The following is a 20,790-nucleotide window of genomic DNA, read 5'->3' as shown; positions in this document are numbered from 1 at the left end:
GTCTTTTTTCGTGTCCGGCAACGGATCGCAACCCTCAGTGTCGTGCCCGTACCGGACCGGGACCGGCAACGGGATCACAACCCTCGGCGCTGCGCCCACACCTCGCTCAGCCAGTGAGCGGGAACCGGTCTGTATGTGGGATCAGAACCCTCGGCGGGAGCGCCACCGTGCTCTCAAGCGGCGCACTGTAGCAGTGCGCCACCGGGCCGGCCCGGATTCTGTTTTTTCTGCTTTCATTTCTTGACCCTAATAATAATTTTGGGGATACACATAATTTTGAGGAGGATTATAGGCCAGTTCTGATCATAGATACAAGTGACCATTCTATCCCAGCACCCTGATTGGGTATCTGCTCTGAGCCCTGCTTTCAGGAATATAAGCTATCAATAAAGAGACAACTATTGCCAGGACACCATTCACCTTTGGGGCTTGTGTTGCAGGGCGCCAACTACTGCGATTCCAGGAAGATCTCATCTCCTCTGCTGTGGCCGAGTTGAATTATGGACTCTGTCTAATGACAAGGGAAGCTCGAAATGGAGAAGGTGAACCCTATGACCCAGATGTGCTCTACTATATTTTCCTGTGTATTCAAAAGGTAGGAAATAGATCTTCACAGAGACATGTTTGAGGTATGTTCCCACTGTATGTTTGCTGGCTAGTCTAGTTAGTAAAGTGACAGGCAAAAGGTTAGAATAAGGACATCCTCTTTCAGCTATGTAATGAGTTTTAAAATATACATTTTTCTAAATTACAGAGACCTTCCTGTTCACTTTAGAAAATAAAATAAGTAAACAAACACTATCCATAATCTTACCAGCTGGAGAAACTGCTGTTAAAATATTTGGTAATTAGGGCTGGCCCGGTGGCGCACTGGAGAGTGCGCCGCCTGGGAGCGCGGTGGCGCTCCCGCCGAGGGTTCGGATCCCATGTGGAGACCGGTTCCCGCTCACTGGTTGAGCGTGGTGCGGGCGCAACACCGAGGGTTGCGATCCCGTTGCCGGTCCCCGGTGCGGGCGCGACACTGAGGGTTGCGATCCCGTTACCGGTCAGTAAAAAAGACAAAAAGGAAAAAAAAATTTGGTAATTATCTTAACAGCCATTTTTTTTCCAAATCACAAAGCATAAATGTACTATATTTTTGTTAAAGTAAACATACGGTTTTTATAAAAATAATTTATCCAAAACAAACTCTGGTGCTGACACACAGCTTTCTTATTGTTTCCTTCATTGACACAAAATAATTATTTAAAAGAGTCTAGCTGGAATAATATACAAATGTAGTTGGATTTTTAGGATGTCTAAGGTGAAGCATAACAGAAACCTGTAAACTGGCAGTTTGGGGAAGCAGTGTTAGATTTCTTAGTATTCAAAAGCTCTTGAGGAGAAGCCCCCAGGTGTGGTTGAAGAGGGCCTGCTGGTTGGGACTCTCTGTTGCGTGATCCTGAGAAAAGTCTGCCTCCTAGTTTGTTCCTCTTTCTTGCTGGTCTTAACTCAGGTATCATGTGAATTGCTTTATGTGTTCTGCCTCATTCCATGCTTTCCTGAGTCCTGGAAGGCTGTCACAGTCATTTCCATTTTCAGACAAGGAAACCGACCCCCATAAGTTAAAAGACTTGCAAGTGTTGTTTAACTTATACATTACCTAATAAGAGTAAGCCCCAGAGCCTAACCATGATTTTTGCTACCACAAGACAATGCCTTGCTTGGATGAAGTAGCCATTCACAGAATATGTCTTATTAACCTAACTCTCATGAATGTTGTGAGAATGAGGTCATGTGACCTGAAGCTTGCCATGGAAGTGTCACATTCTGGACAGTTTTGACCTAGTGCCTAGGTTTGTTTGGGGTGGAGGGATGCGGGATGAGTAGGGAGCTGTGGTGGTGCTGGTATTAAAGTATGTTTATTTCCCCTGAAACTTTTACCTAGACTACCAATAACTTTTATTAATTGTTTTCCTTTTAGTATCTTTTTGAAAATGGAAGGGTAGATGACATTTTCTCTGATCTTTATTATGTTCGATTCACGGAGTGGCTACATGAAGTTCTGAAGGATGTTCAGCCCCGGGTCACTCCACTTGGTAAGAGTCTCCCTTGTCCTTGAATTTCTTTCCTACCTTGGTTTAAAAAAGATTTGCAACTTCTGTGGCTGGCTAAAATATAGTGTGTAGGCAAGGGGGCTGTAAATCCTAGGCAGCAGCATTAGCCTCTGTGCTGCTTGGCGTGATGTGGAAGGGGTACTACTCACCAGAGAACCCTGCTGGTCCTGGTGTGACAAAGACACAAGGGCATGCAGAAAGTAGTGGTATAGTTACTATCTTTTTTTTTCTGTTATAACTTGTTGATTAAAATTAGAGTCATTGCTGGCACTTTCACAGGTGCTCTCCAGGCAGTGGGGCCAGGATTTGGTAATTGGTGCTAAGAGAAAACCCTTGATTTCATCCTTGCCTTGGGGGACTGTACCAGTAGCAGCTGTCACTCAATGGGACAGAGAAAGAATTAAAATTATTACAATTATGAATTGTGAACAGTTTCAACTATAGAACATAATTTTTGCTTTACCCACAGGTTAGCTTCCTGGGCAGCATGTTATGTTGAAAAAAATATAGGCTTTTCAGTAGAATATCTGAGTTGCGTGTTTTTTTTGTTTTTGTTTTTAATAGACTTTGTTTTTGTAGATGAGTTTTAGATTTCCAGAAAAATTGAGTAGAAAATATAGAGAATACCTATATACCCTCTTGCATGTACACTTTTTAACACCCAGTTTCCCATGTTATTAACATGTTGCATTAGTGTGGTACATTTGTTACAATTGACGAACCAATACTGGTAAATTATTATTAACTAAAGTTCATAGTTTGCATCAGGGTTTATGTATTGTGTTGTGCATTCTGTGGGTTTCTATAAATGTATGATAACATGTATCCTCCAGTATGGTATCATAAGAATCTTTCACTGCCCTAAAAATCCTGTTCTCTACCTATTCATTCCCTCCCTTCCTCCACCTGAGCTTCTGGCAACCACTGATCTTTTTATTGTCTCCATAGTTTTGCCTTTTCCAGAATGTCATATAGTTGGAATAATTTGGTATGTAGCCTTTTTAGACTGACTTATTAGCACTGACTTATATTCCATTGTATGGATGTACCACACACAGTTTGTTTATCCATTCACCTATTGAAGGACATCTCATCTTCATTGCTTCTAAGTGTTGGCAGTTATGAATAAAGCTGCTATAAACATTTTTGTGCAGGTTTTTGGCGAAGGAATAGACGGATAGATCAATGGAAGAGAACAGAGAACCCAGAGATAGATCCACACAAACGTAAATTTATCTTTGACAAAGGAGAAAGGATGGACTCTTTTAACAAATGGTGCGAGAACAACTGGACATCCACTTACAAAAAAATGAATCCAGACACAGACCTTAAATCTCTCACAAAAATTAACTGAAAATGGATCATAGACCTAAATGTGAAATTCAAAACTCTAAAAGTCTTAGAAGATAACAGGAGAAAATTAGGTGACTTTGGGTTTGATGGTTACATTTTAGATACAATATCAAAAGCAGTTTTCTGTGAAAGAAAAAATTGGTAAGTTGAACTGTATTAAAATTTAAAACTTAAGTTCTGCAAAAGATACTCTTAATAGATGAAAAGACAAGCTAGACTGGAAAAAGTTCTTTGTAAAGCACATATATGATAAAGGACTGGTATCTAAAGTATACAAAATTCTTGGGGGAGCATGGTGCTGGTAACAACCAAGGTCACGGGTTCGGATCCCCATACCATACAGCTGCTCCCCCCAAAAAGTAATTCTTCAAACTCAACAAGAAAACAACCGGATTTAAAAATGGGCAAGGTTGGGGCCGGCCCGGTGGCGCACTGCTATAGTGCGCCGCTTGGGAGCGCAGCGGTGCTCTTGCCGAGGGTTCGGATCCCACATACAGACCGGCCGCTCACTGGCTGAGCGAGGTGCGGGCGAACCACTGAGGGTTGCGATCCCGTTGCCGGTCCCGGTCCGGTACGGGCGCGACACTGAGGGTTGCGATCCGTTGCCGGTCACGAAAAAAGACAAAAAGGGGGAAAAAAAAATGGGCAAGGGCCGAGCCCGTGGCGCACTCGGGAGAGTGCGGAGCTGGTTGTGCAGCAGCGCTCCTGCCGCGGGTTCGGATGGCTGGTGTGCTCATAGCGCTCACTGGCTGAGCGCGGTGCAGCCGGTCTCAAAAAGGACAAAAAAAATAAATAAATAAATAAAAATAAAAATGGGCAAAATATCTGAACAGATACCTCACCAAAGAAGATACACAGATGAAAAGATGCTCATCATCACATATCAGGAAGTTACAAATTAGAACAAAAATGAGATACCACTGTGCACTTATTAGAATGGCTAAATTCCAAAACACCAGTGTTAATCCTGGTTCTGCCATTTATTGAAATGTTATGCTGCTTAAAAATATATATTGGTTAAACAAAAATTTTTTTGAGTGCCTGCTATGTACCGAGCAGTATTCCAGGTGCCAGGGAATATAATATAGCAATGAAGAAAATGGTGCTTATAGTTTAATAAGGAGAAACAGTGTATATATAAGCAAAATAAGTGTTTTGAAGAACAGCACAAGGGAGTGGAAAGTGTTAAGGACATTAGGGAGGCCTCTCTGAGGGACTATCATTAGAACAGAAATGAGTGAGTGAGTCACAATTTACATGATTTGTAAATTTTCAAGCCAAGTGTGGACATGCAAAATTCACTCTTTTTGCCTTTTATTATGGAAATTTCAAGCATATATAAAAGTAAACAGAATAGATTAAAGAGCCCCCATGTACACATTGTCCATGGCAAATCTTTTTTCATATATACCACCACCTGCTTCTACCCTCCTATATTATTTTGAAGTAAATTCCAGACATTTTACCCATGAATACTTTGATATGTATTCCTGACATAGCACAATGCTATCATCATAATTTGAAGAGGGGAAAAAAAAAACAGACCCAAAAGTAATTACATATAGTCATCAGGATCTATCCTGTATTCACATTTCTAATATTCTCATTATTTATTTATTTATTTTTGGCTTATCTGAATCAAGGCGAAAATATGGTCCATATTTTGAAGTTGGCTATGTCTTTTAATATTTAGTCTTAATTTTTAATTTTCTCCTTCATTTTTTCTCTTCTTACTTATTTATGGAAGAAATTAGCCTTAACTTTAAATTGTCACACAGTCTAATTTTTGCTTATTGCATCCCTGTGGTGGTGCTTAACATATTCTTTTGTCCCCTATATTTACAGTTGATTGTTAATTGCATATAAACATTACTCAGGTTTTTGTGTGGGGTTTTTTGGCAAGGATACTTCATTGGTGACTTTTCCTTCATCATGATGCCCATAATTCATTAATTCATTACAGGTTCCAAAACAGTATTCTAATGTTATTACTTCTAATTATTAGTTGAAATATAAAGCTTCGTTTCCTCAACTCTCTTGATTCTAGCAGTACAGATTATGTGAAAGAGGCAGGATAAGGGCTTCTTTCTTTTCCTTTGTTTACCACTTTTCACAGTAATGAGTTGGTTCACCAGCTACCCCCCCGTGATGACCAATTAGGTTTTTTTTGTTTGTAAAGTCATGAATTTCAACATATTTGATGTGATTTAGTCCATTACAGTTATCTTTACTGATGTGCAAATTGTCCTAAAGAGGTCATTTGGAGCCTCTTTAAATTGTCCCCTAAGTCCTTTTGACACAGCCTGAGTAGTCTTTGATAATTTCCTTGATTTCTTTTTTTTTATTCTAAAAAGATGACCAGTAAGGGGATCTTAACCCTTGACTTGGTGTTGTCAGCACCACGCTCAGCCAGTGAGCTAACCGGTCATCCCTATATAGGATCCAAACTCGTGGTCTTGGTGTTATTAGCACCATACTCTCCTGAGTGAGCCACCGGCCGTCCCATAACTTCCTCAGTTTCTGATTTGACAGAATGTTCCATCTCATCTTGGAAATTTCTTGTCCTAATGTGGAATCCATCTGTTCTCCATGAAGCTGGTTCCCTTTAATGGGAAATGATATTTCAGTACCACAGTCTAGATGATAGGGGTGCTCATTGCTCCTGGGTTGGTCATTGTTTCTAGGCCCTTCAGTGGGCAGAACTAAAAAATCTTTTTGAAGATAAAATATATCATTTTGATGCTTGCAGTTCAGATTCAGAACTACAAGGCTTTTATATAATGTTTTTATCTATATCTCCTTTCTTCCATACCAGGAGTCCTGGTTCTCAGGCATTAAAGTTTATTTTATATTGAACGTGGCTGGTTAGCTAAATTGCTAGTGCAGCCTTATAACCACAAGGTCATGGGTTCAGATCCCCTTACTGGCCAGCTGCCAAAAATAAATAGTGTTGTTTAGAAGAGAGTAAAGTTAGGGATGAGTTAGGGAAGTGACATCAGAGAGGGCAGATAGCATAGTGGATCTAGAGAACTGGTACATGCCAAAGTATGCCTGGAATTGCTTCTAGGAGATGGTCTTTCCTGAGGAGAGCAGTCTTCTGCTACTTGTCCTGCATCTCAGGGGCTTCAGATATGTCTGAGAGAAGGAAAGCTTTTCCCATTACCACTGGACCACATAATACTCAAAGGGTGGACAAGAATAAAGCTAGACCTTCCTTAAAGAGACAGAAATACACTTAATGTAGTCAGAGGGCCAGTTTTGGCAAGAATAAAGAGGAGTGTATTGGACAGAATGTTCCTTTTCCTGTTTCCAGGAAATGTCACCCTCATAGCCCACCTGGAGAATCCTGAAACCCTACAGAAGAATGTTGGTGTCTGCTGCTATCTCACCATGCTCCCAGTGCACAAACACTTGCATATGAAAAGGGCTTCAGAGTGGTCAAAGTGTCAGCTTTCTTTGGTGCAGTCCTGGCTGCCCAGGGCTCTTGTTGAGACCATTGGCCTTTGTCCTTGCCCAGCTCTGGGTTTGCTTATGAACCAGGGTCTTACAGTAACACTTGCCCTGGGGGAAACTTATAATAGTTGAAATAATCAGTCTACCCTTTATCCGGAGAAGGGATGAGAATGGGCTTGCCTTCTAGAGACAGTAGACATTAGAGAAGGTTTGGTAAGGGCAAACGGGCATGCATACCAATTTTGGGGGGGCCTAGACACTTTTTAAAATATGATGTGAAAGTTCTATCTGTATATGTACAGAGTTTGGTTTATAGTTTTAGGTATTTTACTCTTCCTGAGGGCAATCCTTTTGCTCCATATTATCCTTGAATTAGAGGAAGAATTTGTCAGGTAACAACACTCATGTAAGGTAATGATGGTTTCATCAACCAAACTCAAAGTGAGGTTTCTCACAGCAGCAGCATCACCTTGGAACTTGTTAGAAATGCTCATTGTTAGGGCCAGCCCGTGGCTCACTTGGGAGAGTGTGGTGCTGATAACACCAAGGCCACGGATTCAGATTCCCTATATAGGGATGGCCAGTGGCTCACTTGGGAGAGCGTGGTGCTGACAACACTGAGTCAAGGGTTATGACCTTACCGGTCATCTTTTAAAAAAGAAAAAGAAAGAAATGCTCGTTGTCAGGTCCCATCCCAGAAACTTGGTTTGGGACCCAGTCATCTGTGTTTTAACAGGCTTTCTAGATGGTTTTGCCACACCCTAGGGAGACTTCCCTGATTACACTTAATATTCCTGTGTGGTCCTTGTGTCTCACCCCTCCTCCTGTGCCTTTGAAGGACCACCTGCCATTCTCTTGTTATAGCGGTACTCTTCCTCCTAGGCTATGTCCTTCCCAGCCACGTGACTGAGGAGATGCTGTGGGAGTGCAAGCAGCTTGGAGCTCACTCCCCCTCCACCCTGCTGACCACCCTCATGTTCTTTAACACCAAGTAAGTGTTCTTGAGGCCCCAGGCTTAGCCACTGCTGGTGTCTGCCCAGCGAAGAGGGTGGAAACTACTCAAGAGGACTTCTGAATTCCTCTGACACATACTTGAGAGCTTTTGGGCTACTGAAAGCCCCCAACCCCATTTGGCTACATTTTGTGTGGTGACCAGTGAGGCAAACAGCCTTGCCAGACCCCTACCATTCAACTTTTGATGTGGCTCCTCCACTGGACACTGAGCTTTGGTATGGCCCTGCCCAGATCCTTGGAGTGTGGGTAGTGGCTCCTCTGAAGCACCAATGAGTGGAGAGTAATTCATGGTTTCCTCCTTGCACCCCTCCCTCTGCCTTGCTTTCACTTGCGGTCCAGGTACTTCCTGTTGAAGACAGTGGATCAGCACATGAAGCTGGCGTTCTCCAAGGTCTTGAGGCAGACAAAGAAGAACCCCTCTAATCCCAAGGATAAAAGCACAAGTATCCGATACCTGAAGGCCCTTGGGATACACCAGACTGGCCAGAAAGGTAGGGGAAGGAGGCAGGGACAGCAGTATTAGGTGCTACCTGTTCTGCTCTGCCTTTGTGCCTGCAAGACTAGTGATGAGTGTGAAGGTTCGGGTTTGATGGGTAGGAATTTACCACTGACTTCTCCCCAGCCAAAAACTTCAAACTTTTCTCCTAGAAGCAGAGAGTCCCCAGAGAAAATAGCTGTCTCTTCCCTTCATAGTCACTGCCCCTGCTTCATACCTTTCCTCCCTCTACCCAGTATTTCCTAGTTGGGGTTGCTGAAAGCCTAAGGTCCCTGATCTGGATTGAGCTAAGGTCTGTGGTGGTTGGGGGTGTGTTTTATAGTTACAGATGACATGTATGCAGAACAGACAGAAAATCCAGAGAATCCACTGAGGTGTCCCATCAAGCTCTACGATTTCTACCTCTTCAAATGGTGAGGAGGCTTTATTTTGACTGACTAATCTTGTGTATGTGTGTGCACGTGAGGATGTTCACTTGCGTTCTTATGTTATTACGGGAAGGAGGCATTCTCTTGTCCCAACTGGGAGTAAAAACAGATCCAGAAAGCTAAATATAGAATTAGTATTGCTAGCTTTTTAAAAGTATGTGATATAAAAAGGGGCAAAAGTCCAGAGAAGTCACCTTCATCACATACTAAGCATGGCCCTGTATCTTCGTGACCTTGACCTTTTGTCACTGCCACCATCAGTCTAGGGGAGACTCATTTTCTCAGGTTTTGCTCCCTCTTGCCCCTGCAGATTGGCATGTTCTCTTCACAGCAATGCCAGAATGATCTTTCTAGGTTGCAGATCTTAGCATGTCACTTAGATTAAATCTTCAGTGGTTACTCATTACTCCACAGAGTAATCTTTACATGGTGGACAAGGTCTTTTGTGCACTCTCCCTTGCTAACTTTATGTCCCTGGAGTTCTTGGCTCTAGCCACACTAGCTCATCTCCACTCAAGGGCATGATGCTGTCTTCTCAACTTAAACAGCTTTATAAGGGAAGCATTTCCTTTCCAGATTCCCTTATTCCCTCTGGCTGTTTTCTCTGTAGCACTTACCACTATTTGTCATTTTGTGTGTATTTGTGTAAATATTTATTTGTTGTCTCCCCTCTTTTCTGTAAGCTTAATGAGGTAGGAACTATTGTTCCTGCTTATTTCTTTAACATTAGCACCTAATGCTAACCTGGCATGCAGTAGGCCCTTGATAAATCTTGAATGGATGGGTGAATAACTTAGAGGATGGAGTGTGCTAAAGTATTTAAATAGAGTTACAACACAATGGCGGGGGGCCAGGGGTGGTGGTTGAGCTCAGACAAGGGCGATTATTATTAGCTAGAGAAAACAACATGAATAAAGACTTGGATATACGCCTTCTGGGCAGTGAAGTTGGCTGCAAGTAGAATGTGGACGGACTCTTGTAGATGAGCCCAAGGGAGCCCTAGGCAGGTGCAGTCAGTGATGGATCACAGCTGGCACATATGAAGACGGGGAAGAAGGAGGCAACCTGTCACTGGCATTTGCAGTAGCCCCAAAGGAGGTCCTGAAGGTAGTGTGTGATTGGCTATGTGGAATTCAGTAGCTGTGCCACCATACCTTCCAGAGCTGCTGCCTTCCCAGTTTTTGCAGACAGCATCTGTTGGAGAAATTCAAGGTGGGAGGGTTGAGGTTGTAGTGGTGTTACCCAGCTTTTACTGACCTATTCTTTAGCCCCCAGAGTGTGAAAGGCCGGAATGACACCTTTTACCTGACACCGGAGCCAGTGGTGGCCCCCAACAGCCCAATCTGGTACTCAGTCCAGCCTATCAGCAGAGAGCAGATGGGACAAATGCTGACCCGGATCCTGGTGATACGAGAAATTCAAGAGGCCATTGCGGTGGCCAGTGCAAGCACCATGCACTGAGATGTCTCACCATGGTGCAAGAGAAACCAGCCAGGAAAAAACCAGACAGACTTTCACACTAAAGAAGAGGCCTCCATTTTTCTTTTTTCTTTTTTTATTGGTGTAGTTATGAAGCCTTTCAGGCTGCTTCTGTTTAAAATGTAAAAGAAAACTGCCCCCTTTGCATCTTCATAAACCTGCAGCAGCAGACTCCCCAGCCCATGGGGGTTCTGGGTTTCCCGAGAGCCGGATGTCCTAGAAAGTTGTTGGCTGACGTTTTCTGTTTTGTTTGGGGCCTGGGGAAAGGGCTTGGACTGTTAGGAGAAATGTAGCCCCTTCCCTTTCTCAAAAAAGATGAAATTAATGATGGATGGACCCTCCGGGGAATCTCCCCAGCTCGCTTCTGCCCTGGACTGGCAGACTTTGCTAACTACAGGGGAGCCACGTTCTTTCTTCATGCTCAGACATAAACTTAGCATCTTAATGGAAGGAAAATGAGGGGGACTTCAATTATGATTTATTAAAGACAATTTCTATTACACCCTCCTTTATGACAAGTGACATTTTAGATGTTAAAGTAAAAACTTTACCATGCTTTTTTTTTTTTTTTTTTTTTTGGCCTAACATTGAGGCCTTAAACCTGAGGCTCCTGTGCCTGATGGAATTCTTGTAACATACACTTGTGTATCATATAAAAATACCACTCTGTTTCTCTTATGTATTCTTACTCTAGTTGTTTATTAAGAATGACAAGCACGTCTTTTCAACGTTTTAGTGAACAACGCCTCTTTATTTGGGGAGGAGCCTGGCGGGACAGTGGAAGCAAACCCATGCCTGTTAATGGAACTGGCCCAGGTTCGGGAGGCGGGTGGGACAGGAAACAGCATAGCTCTCCAGCGGCAGGGCTAGTGAGTGCTGTGCGCACGCGCCCTTTCCCTATAAGCTCCGCCTCTGCAGCAGGTTCCTCCCCCGCGCGCTACGTGCTGACGCAAGCGGCGCGATCGGCGCAGTGACGAAATCGGCTGGTTTATATTGGCGCGGCCCAGAAGGCAGAGGCCTCTGCGGCTCGGTCCTTGGAGGCACGCGGCGCTGACCCCTGTTGGTCATGGCCGACTACCTGATTAGTGGGGGCACGTCCTACGTGCCAGACGACGGACTCACGGCACAGCAGCTCTTCAACTGCGGGGACGGGCTTACCTACAAGTGGGGGCATATGGGGTGCACCTGGGCGAGGAGAGGGGCGGCACTCTGGGCGAGGAGGCCAGACGAGAGCCCTCTTGGGAGTGGGCGTGGGGGACAGGTTCTGGGAAGTACCTACCTCGGGGGATCATTTTGACAGATCTGCAGCGGGGGTTGGGTAGGGGTGGGGGGAGGCATCTAGACAGTGCTTGAGATTTCAGGCTAGAGACTCCGTTCTCTGGACACATGGAATTGTCAGGGTGCCAGGAGTACTGATGACAGCTCGGTGGCACAAAAGGTCCCCTGTCCCCTGGTGCTCTGCCTTACTCGTGACACATGGGCTCAATCAGTGCCACTTTCTGCTCTGAGGCCTTCTGGGATGATCTATGGGGATGGAGTCTCATGCTGCCATAAGCCTGAGAGCCCTGCTCCCAACTCACTCCCCTCCCCTACAGCGACTTTCTCATTCTCCCTGGGTACATCGACTTCACTGCAGACCAGGTGGTGAGTATGATCAGGAACTGGGTCCTGAACATCAACGTGTTCTAAGGCGCTGCTGTTGCCTGGTTTCTGGGGTACATCACCAGATTGGTCTTGGGAGTGGGTTTTATGGAACGGTCTTAATGGCTGACATGCAGGTCTTACAGAGCACCTGTTTTGTGGGGGACCTGGTATCACCCTGAGGTATAGAAGGTGCTTTCCCACACTAGTGGAGCTTTGTCTCCTCAGGACTTGACCTCTGCTTTGACCAAGAAGATCACTTTGAAGACTCCACTCGTTTCCTCACCCATGGATACAGTCACGGAAGCTGGGATGGCCATAGCAATGGCGGTGAGGCCCCTAGTATATTGGGGGGAAGAAGCAGGGATGCCAAAGGCATGAAATTGTGCTTCTTATTGTCACTTATTCTTTCTTTTGTCTGTTTATTCTGTAGCTTACGGGTGGTATTGGCTTCATCCACCACAACTGTACACCTGAATTCCAGGCCAACGAAGTTCGGAAAGTGAAGGTCAGACGGGCAAGAATCTTGGCCAAGAGCTCCTGGGAATTGCACTGAGCTGGAGTCGGGTGGGAGTGAGGGAATTATTTTGCTAATTTAGAATCCTTTCTCCCCACTGTGGGGTTCAATTACTGAGAAGAGCCTGAGACCCCATTTATTAAGGCAATAGAAGAGGACTGGGTGGACAGTTCTTACACCCGACATGTCTTGTTAGTGGTGTTGGTGTGATTTGGTTTTGTGGCACTACCAAAAGGGGAGCTAGGCACAGACCTCATGCTTCAGACCAAGAGCCTGACGAAAGTGGTTCAGAGATGCAATGCTCTTTCTTGCCATTCCTTTCAGAAATACGAGCAGGGATTCATCACAGACCCTGTGGTTCTCAGCCCCAAGGATCGCGTGCGGGATGTTTTTGAAGCCAAGGCCCGGCATGGTTTCTGTGGTATCCCTATCACGGACACAGGCCGGATGGGGAGCCGCTTAGTGGGCATCATCTCCTCTAGGGACATTGATTTTCTCAAAGAGGAAGAGCATGACCGATTTTTGGAAGAGGTGGGTGCCATAGGCAGAACACAGCCAAGCTCTGGCAGCCTAGACTGAAGAGTAGGAGGCTTCTGTTGCCCATATGACATGTGAGGGCCTTTTCTGACTCCTTCATGGGTTTCTGCATCCCCTACCCCAAGAGGCTTTCGAACTATGTAAATGCTTGCTAGCATTCATGCTTTGTTCTTTGCCATCCCCAAGGTGAGGGCAGTACTCAAGGATCAACATCAGCCCCCCTCTTCTAATTCTCTTTTCATGGTTCCTGTATGATGATTCTTTCTCCACAGTGTAAGAGGCTGTTCCCTGTAACGTGTTTTTTCTGCTCGACACTCACTCTTACTATACTGCTGTAGGGACTGTTGAGTTTCCTTGGGGAAGGGTGGTTTAGTGTAGGAATGTGAATGTGGTGGACTTTGGAACCTTACCCCTGAGTTAAGAGAGGTCTGATCTCTGACTGGCCCTTCCTCATGGCTCTCCTTCCTTCTAGATCATGACAAGGAGGGAAGACTTGGTGGTAGCTCCTGCAGGCATCACATTGAAGGAAGCAAATGAAATTCTGCAGCGCAGCAAGAAGGGTGAGTCCTAAAGGTAGTAAGGGACCTGGAACTAATGCTCAGGATCCTGATTCTTGTCTTGCCCTGACCTCAGGAAAGCTGCCCATTGTAAATGAAGATGACGAGCTGGTGGCCATCATTGCCCGGACAGATCTGAAGAAGAACCGGGATTACCCACTGGCCTCCAAAGACACCAAGAAGCAGCTGCTGTGTGGGGCAGCCATTGGCACACATGAGGATGACAAGTATAGGCTGGACTTACTAGCCCAGGCCGGTGTGGATGTAGTAGTTTTGGTGAGCTCCTGCACAGGCAGTGTGGGGCAATAGGGGCAGCTGTCATATCACAGTCTGACTAGGATTTCCTTCTTGTCCCAGGACTCTTCCCAGGGAAACTCCATCTTCCAGATCAATATGATCAAGTACATCAAAGAGAAATACCCCAATCTCCAAGTCATTGGAGGCAATGGTAAGGCAAGACTGGGCACTGAAGGATGTGGAGTGGGAGTGGGGGAGCTGGGCTCCCTCCCACCTGGACCTTCACATGAGTCTTTCCGTCTCCTTCACTCTAGTGGTCACTGCTGCTCAGGCCAAGAACCTCATCGATGCAGGTGTGGATGCCCTCCGAGTGGGCATGGGAAGTGGCTCTATCTGCATCACCCAGGAAGGTAAGAATATGCTTTGGCAGGCCCCACATACCCTGGGGCCAAGCACTCTTATGGGAACTACATTGAGTCCTCCAATAGGGGCAACCCTGGGGCCAAGCAGGCCTCTTGGATGGGTGACATGGCTGGAAGCAAGACGAGTTCTTGTCATCCCTCACCTGCCACTCCCCTGCCTAGCCTGGCCTCCTTGCTCCTGCTCTGTGCCCTCTCTAAACTCTGGTCTGTTTGTTTTATTTAGTGGCTCCCAAGATCCCTCCAGACATAAAGTCCCACAGCCCCAAATGCCCTTCTACTGTCACGGGCTGCTATAGTAAGTCCGGCGCGGCCCATTGGCCCGGCCCAGCTGCCCACTGCCCGGCTGCTTGGTTGACTGTAGCTGTAGCTCCCGGGGTTTGTGGTGCTGATGGGTGGGCAGGGCAAACTGATGTACAGACCATGGTTTGGGGGCTGCTTGAGAACACAGCCTCTTTCCCCTTTTCCTGGGACATTCCTAGGGCAGGACCTCCTTCTTCAGGCAGGCCCTGCTTTGTCCACATCTTCTGCGGTAGGCATGGCTCAAGGACCAACTCTGGAGCCTGCTGTCCCTTCCACATGGCCATTCCCTAATCTTGTCTGAGCTGCCCACCATGCAGGGAGGAAGGGCCTGCTCAGTGTCTCTGGGAACTAACTGCACTGTGACTCCTGCCCCATCTCATACCAGCTGGGTGGGGCTTTCCAGGCTGCTAAGACTGCATGTGCCCGAGGCTGCCCTGGGCCCTGCACATATGCACGCGCACACGTAGTGGTGAGTGAAGGCTAGCACAGTTGTTTGTACTGTTCAAAGCAGATGGGGCAGCAGCCATCCCAGACACATCTCTTCTTCAGCCAAGCTGCACTCCTTTTGCAGTTGTAGCCAAGAGCTCCTGGGTGCCCAGTGTGGCCATAGGGTCCCTCCCTGTCCCCACTAACTCCACCCACCCATCTTTTCCTCAATCTCTCAACAGTGCTAGCCTGTGGGCGGCCCCAAGCAACAGCAGTGTACAAGGTGTCAGAATATGCACGGCGCTTTGGTGTTCCTGTCATTGCTGATGGAGGAATCCAAAATGTGGGCCATATTGCCAAAGCCTTGGCCCTTGGGGCTTCCACAGGTGAGGCCTAGTACTCCTGGAGCCTGGTGAAATCCCTTCCCCAGTGCTCCTCAGGCTCTACCCCAAGCATTCCATCTGTTTACAGTCATGATGGGCTCCCTTCTGGCTGCCACCACCGAAGCCCCTGGTGAGTACTTCTTCTCCGATGGGATCCGACTAAAGAAATATCGTGGTATGGGTTCTCTCGATGCCATGGACAAGCATCTCAGCAGCCAGAACCGATACTTCAGGTGGGACAGGCAGGCCAGTTACTCCACCCCAACCCTGCATTAACTCATCCCCATTCTATGACCTTGCCTGTGTCTCTGCCTCTCCCTGCAGCGAAGCCGACAAAATTAAAGTGGCTCAGGGGGTGTCTGGGGCTGTGCAGGACAAAGGGTCCATCCACAAATTCGTCCCCTACCTGATTGCCGGCATCCAGCACTCTTGCCAGGACATTGGCGCCAAAAGCTTGACCCAAGTCCGGTAAGCTTGGGGAGCTGGGACATGGGTAGAAGAGCTGGTATAGGGCTAGCCACCCACATCTGACATCTGCACCTCTTCAGAGCCATGATGTACTCTGGGGAGCTTAAGTTTGAGAAGAGAACATCCTCAGCTCAGGTGGAAGGTGGCGTCCACAGCCTCCATTCGTAAGTAACCTTGTCCTTGGGGGCCTCTGCCATTCCTTATACCCCTCCTCATCCCTCACCTGCCACTCCCCCACCTACCCTGGCCTCCTCGTTCCTGCTCTACGCCCTCTCTAAACCCTGGTCTGTTTGTTTTATGCCCTCACCTCATAAGTTGTCCTTCCACCTACAGGTATGAGAAGCGGCTTTTCTGAAAACAGATCTGCATACCCCCTCGGTTTTTCAATAAAAATTTGAAAAATAAAAAGTGATACTTGATCTTTGAAGTCAGTAAGCAGGTGGGGTTCTGCTGCTGCCAACACCAAAGATGCACACACAGTACCCTCATTTCCAGGGGGAGCCTCAGGCCCTGAGATAAAGGTGTGCTCCATGGACCTGGATGTGGGGGCTGGGAGGGGCAGTTCCAGGTTCAAACAGTTCTGAGGCTGCACACAAACCAACTCTGGCTCCTGAGGGTTTTTTTGTTTTTGTTTTTGCTCTTTTTTTTCCATTTTTCTTTTCAGCTCCTGAGAGGCCTCACACTGAGAATCTAACTATTGCCCCTCCCTAGGAGGGGCTCACACAACAGTCCATGGGACTGGCATCCACAGGGCCTCCTACTAGCCCAAAGCTTGGCCACATGGGACCAGGTCAAGACACATATATATTCCCTAACTCAGATCTCTAAAGAATGTTGAGGTATCCTCAAATCTGCATGTGAGCAAGTAGACAGATCTAGAACAAGTAAATATACTGCCTCCTGGCCTCTGAAGGGCCAGGGAATCCTAAGTAGTCTAGATGAAAAAGTGACACCTAGGTTTCTTCATAGCCCCCAAGAGCCCACTGAGCCAGCAGCCCCTAGCCAGCAAGACACTGATACAAAATGAGAGAAGTGTATAAATTATTAATATGCTGGCAAGCAAGACAAGTGTTTAAATGCCAAAGGGGAGAGGACAGTAAAAGCATTGGGAAACCCTGCAATCTGCAAAGTGTCAGGGCTCTCCTGGACAGCAGGTCAGTTCCTAGTGGTTCATTCTGCAGCTTGGCCTAGAGATGTGAGTGAAGTCTCTCCAGGTGGGGGGATGAGAGCAGCTCCTGTCACTCGGCCTTCATGACACAGGAAGTTGAAGGTGGCACAGGCATTGGGCTGCAAAGAAAGTTAGCATCAGCCTGCCTAGGTCTAAGCCTAAGCTCCATGCAGCATTCCCAAGTCGTGGGGCTTACCGTGTCCTGGACTTCCACAGCGATACCCCGCTGCCTCATGGCTTGCAGCACCTGGGATTGCAGCCGCTCAGTCCGGTCTCCAGTGCCCACCACAACAATCTCTAGGAAATGGAGAGTGTGGCTAGGCTACAATCAGGTCTATTAGGAGGCTAGGGTAGGGTGGTCTTCTGGGGCTCAGAACACCTTCGCATTCCCTCCTCCCCTCACCCCATACCTATCCGGGGCTCTAGCATCCAGAAGAGTGAGAAGCTCTCTTCAGTGATGTCCTGGTGAGATCCCACCTGGGTGGGAAGTCGGCAGGTTCAATATAACAAGCACATACACGCAGCCTCTCTCCCCAGTTCCATTATTGGCAACAGGGAAAAGCCAAGTTAGTCAGGGACACAAGCACGGAAAGGGCCTGTGACGTTCGGCCTTAATTTCCTCACTGTGGGGCAGAACTCACATTCCACTGCACCACCGAGTGCGGGAGCAGAGCGCAGGGCCCGAGCACACGATTTCCGTTGACCGTGAAGCCGCGGCTGTTGTAGCTGTCGATGTACATGGTGTGAGGGGACTCGCGTTGCAGCAGAGAGATGTGCGTCCGCTGATACAACTCATCATCCGCAGGCGATAGCCGGTGCCCACGCCGTGGGGCCCTGCGGAAGGGATAGGGTAAGGGGCGCGTGCCCAAGCTGTGCTGGTCTGCTGGGCCGGAAGGTGCGGGACTGGGGATCGCCGTCCCTGGGGAGAGGGATGGTCGGGGCGCGGGGGCCGGGCTCACCACGGCAGCTCAACAGGCGGACAGCGCAGCCCTGGTCGCGCTCGGTACAGGCAGCGAAATGCGAAAGCAGCAGCCATGGCTGACAGGCGCGGAGCAGGGCCCTTTGGCTGGGTTGTTGGGGATTTAGCGGAGCCTGGCCCAGCGCGGCTACAGCGCCCCCTGTGTCGCGGAGGGTATTAAGCAGCTCAGCCGGCCCAGCAGGCCAGTACCATCTGTCCCAAGACGGTGCGTCCCCCGGCGCGGCTCCAGTGTCAGCACCTGCCGCCCGCCCGGGGTCCCCGCCGATCGTCCCAGGGGAGTGGGACATCTGGTAGCGTGACTGTCCTCAGGGCATTCTCTGGGACGCAGCCGCCTGCACCCCGAGCCCTCAGCCATTACGCAGGACTCCCGGGGCCCGGGGCGGGGCGACCGTGCACCTGGTCGTGTTCCGCACACCTGGCCAGGGCTGGGTGCCAGCCTCACAGGCCCTAATCCCAGGCTTTAGGGCGTCGGGCTCCGTGGGCGGAGCGGGCAGCTCAGGTTTCCAGCGCTGGCCTCCAAATCCCACCCCTCCCAACCGTCACTCGCGCGACCGTTGGCGGCGCAGTCTCGCGCTGCGGGGGGCGTGGCAGCGCTTGGATTGGCTTCTCGGGAGCCCGAGGGGGTGTGGTCAGGTGGTTTCGCCTTAAAATGGCTCCAAGTCTGCGGACAGCTCGAGCAAGCGGAAGGGCACACCGTGGTAGAGCTGTTAGAGCTGTTTGGCTGGGAGTGACCGGGCCGAACCGGACCAGACTTGAATTGGACACCGCCTGGAGCATCACCCTGTCCTCGCTCAATCTGCTTGCGTCCCGAGAGTCCCCTGCTCCCCGCCTTGAGCCGAGTCAAAGGCCTACTGTCTCGAGAGTCGCTGGCGCCGGCGCGGGGTTTGGGTATCTCGGCACGCCGGCTCTGTGGTGGCCTCAGGAGAATATTGTCGCGTTCGCTGCCCGCGGGTCCTCGCGGGCGGGAGGGTCCGTACAGTCGGGGCCTGGCCGCGGGTCTGCCAGGACCAGTCGCAGTGTGCTTCCGGGGGTCTCGCAGCTGCTGTGTGGGCCTATTCGGCCACTGGCGTTCCGGGCGCTGGCAGCGTCACTGGACAAAGGGCCCCGGGCGCGGGGGTGCCCCGTGGCCAACGCGCGAGTTTACTTCCTGTCCGGCCCCGTGGGCGCGATTCCCTCTTAGCGGACTCCGAAGCCCCCTCCGCCACCGTCACTGCGCTAGTGGCCCCAGCTGCGTGGGATAGATAGGATCTAATCCGGATCTAATCCTGATCGGGATCCGGCTCCCGGGGCGGCCCCCACCTCCCCTCCTATTGTTCTGGGGCCCAGGTGAGCGCCTCGTTCCCCCTAGACTCGGTTTCACAGCCTACTCCCGGGTCCGCCTCCTGGGTCTGGGGGTGGGCGGGTTCTGGTCTGGCCCCAGGGCGAGTGACCTGGGGGCAGGAGCCCCCCTCCAACGGCTGGACAGCGGGCAACGGAATCCCAAAAGCAGCTGTTGTCTCCAGAGCATTCCAGCTGCGCTTGGATTTCGTTCCCTGCTCTCCTGCCTGAGCAGCGCCCTGGCCCAGATGGGATGGCCCCTGACCCCCAGACATACTTTACTAGGCCACTCTGGTCTCCGTCCCTCTCTCAGTCGTGCCCTCAGGATGGAGATGGCGGGCGTAGACGTCGGGGAATTGGGGCTGATGGTGGTCATCTCTGGAATCCCCAGGGAGCATTGGCGAGGGAGGGTGGACTCAGGGCCTTCAGTTAGGGCTGCAATGGCGGTGAGTCCCACAGGGCCGCCCCAGCCAGCAGCTCGCTAAAGATAGTCCTTCACTTCCTGGGGAAAAACCACCCCAACCGTCTTCGTGGACCGAGAGTAGCTGAAGTCCCCAGCTCGGCCGCGGGCCTCCAACCCTGCTAGCAGCTGTCTCCCAGGTCGTGGGCCCGCTGCATGGAAAGCGCTTTGGAATGACACGATCACTCCCGTTGAGTAGGCACCCAAGAAGCCATCGGGAATGTCGTGTCCGCCCAGTGCTCTTTCGCGCCTCCCTGCAAGGCCTCACAGCCCTGGCCCAGATAGGGGCCTTGCCAAGCTTTTCCTGCCCCTAGTTTTCCCTCCTCTCGAGCTCTGGACACTGGCATCGCTTCAGCACAGAGATCATGGGATTTCCCAGTGCTGAGTAGGGTTCAATCTCTATTAAAATGGGGGGGGGGGGAAGGTTTGCATTGAAATGAAAACATTCGGGAACCCTCGTGGGGACAGAGGGAAAAAGCTTTCCCTCTGGTAGAGGAGTAGTTTTCTCCAACTGAAGCTTGTTTAGCTGGGTCTTCTCATGGTCACGTTGTTTAGTTGGCCCATAATGGCTCCTTGCCTAAAACAGGAAGCGTGAGGATCGCTGTTAAATTACACCAGGTTAAAAGAAAAACATTAAAAGCTGATAATTCTGGAAACCATCATGATGGTTCTAATTATTACTCAGGTATCAGGAGAAGAAAACCGGCAATTCTATCAAAGTAGGTATTTATTGGGAATAAGACCACCCATATCTCAAACGAGGAAATACTTGCAAATAACCCAAAACCGCCGAATACAAATTTCTTTTAAAAATGAGATTTACGTAGATCCTGAAAGTGACTTGAGTGTTACCACCTTATTCCAGTAGACACTTCATTTGGAACTTTTGATGTCTTAATCAAATGTAAAATGGAAATGAAACGCTATCAGACAAACACAAAGATGTGAGACTTTGATAAGAGAAGGTGCCCTTTCTAAGCCCCCACCCGCTTGCAAGAATCCTTTTCCTGGTTGGTGATGCTGAACGACGGCGGAAGAACCCCAGGCCCAGGGAGGACC

General features: G+C 48.9%; 3 protein-coding genes across 7 annotated transcripts in view; 2 read left to right on the top strand and 1 right to left on the bottom strand.

Moving 5' to 3' along the window:
* QRICH1 (glutamine-rich 1) overlaps positions 1-11,049 on the top strand; it is a 46,551-nt gene extending 35,502 nt beyond the window's left edge. For all 4 annotated transcript variants that reach the window (XM_008565775.1, XM_008565776.1, XM_008565777.1 and 1 more), the window contains 6 exons: positions 441-595; positions 1,964-2,078; positions 7,785-7,893; positions 8,256-8,407; positions 8,735-8,825; positions 10,109-11,049. In XM_008565775.1, the coding sequence (XP_008563997.1) occupies positions 441-595; positions 1,964-2,078; positions 7,785-7,893; positions 8,256-8,407; positions 8,735-8,825; positions 10,109-10,301 (815 nt within the window). In that variant the 3' untranslated portion in view covers positions 10,302-11,049. The remainder of the gene's footprint in view (positions 1-440; positions 596-1,963; positions 2,079-7,784; positions 7,894-8,255; positions 8,408-8,734; positions 8,826-10,108) is intronic.
* Positions 11,050-11,298: 249 nt separating this feature from the next.
* On the top strand, positions 11,299-16,216 carry IMPDH2 (IMP (inosine 5'-monophosphate) dehydrogenase 2). Its single transcript, XM_008565773.1, has 14 exons — positions 11,299-11,483; positions 11,915-11,963; positions 12,189-12,290; positions 12,394-12,468; positions 12,802-13,008; positions 13,487-13,574; positions 13,648-13,847; positions 13,929-14,019; positions 14,123-14,218; positions 15,199-15,342; positions 15,428-15,572; positions 15,664-15,807; positions 15,888-15,971; positions 16,141-16,216. The coding sequence occupies exons 1-14, from the start codon at positions 11,386-11,388 to the stop codon at positions 16,160-16,162; spliced, it is 1,545 nt and encodes a 514-aa protein (XP_008563995.1). The 5' UTR covers positions 11,299-11,385; the 3' UTR covers positions 16,163-16,216.
* A 615-nt stretch (positions 16,217-16,831) lies between these two features.
* Positions 16,832-18,411, bottom strand: NDUFAF3 (NADH dehydrogenase (ubiquinone) complex I, assembly factor 3). Of its 2 annotated transcripts, none has more exons than XM_008565771.1 (5): positions 18,144-18,411; positions 17,617-17,809; positions 17,386-17,452; positions 17,172-17,272; positions 16,832-17,094 (listed from the first exon to the last, which is right to left on the bottom strand). In XM_008565771.1, exons 1-5 carry the CDS (start codon positions 18,239-18,241, stop codon positions 16,978-16,980), a joined length of 576 nt encoding a protein of 191 aa, XP_008563993.1. In that variant the 5' UTR covers positions 18,242-18,411; the 3' UTR covers positions 16,832-16,977. The 2 variants fall into 2 exon arrangements, with proteins under 2 accessions (XP_008563993.1, XP_008563994.1); XM_008565772.1 differs by lacking the exon at positions 18,144-18,411 and adding an exon at positions 17,935-18,136.
* Between the last annotated feature and the right edge of the window lie 2,379 nt (positions 18,412-20,790).

Source organism: Galeopterus variegatus, unplaced genomic scaffold (assembly GCF_000696425.1).
Source record: "Galeopterus variegatus unplaced genomic scaffold, G_variegatus-3.0.2 Scaffold203, whole genome shotgun sequence".
NCBI classification, from domain to species: Eukaryota; Metazoa; Chordata; class Mammalia; order Dermoptera; family Cynocephalidae; genus Galeopterus; species Galeopterus variegatus.
This window is presented reverse-complemented; position numbering and strand designations above follow the sequence as displayed.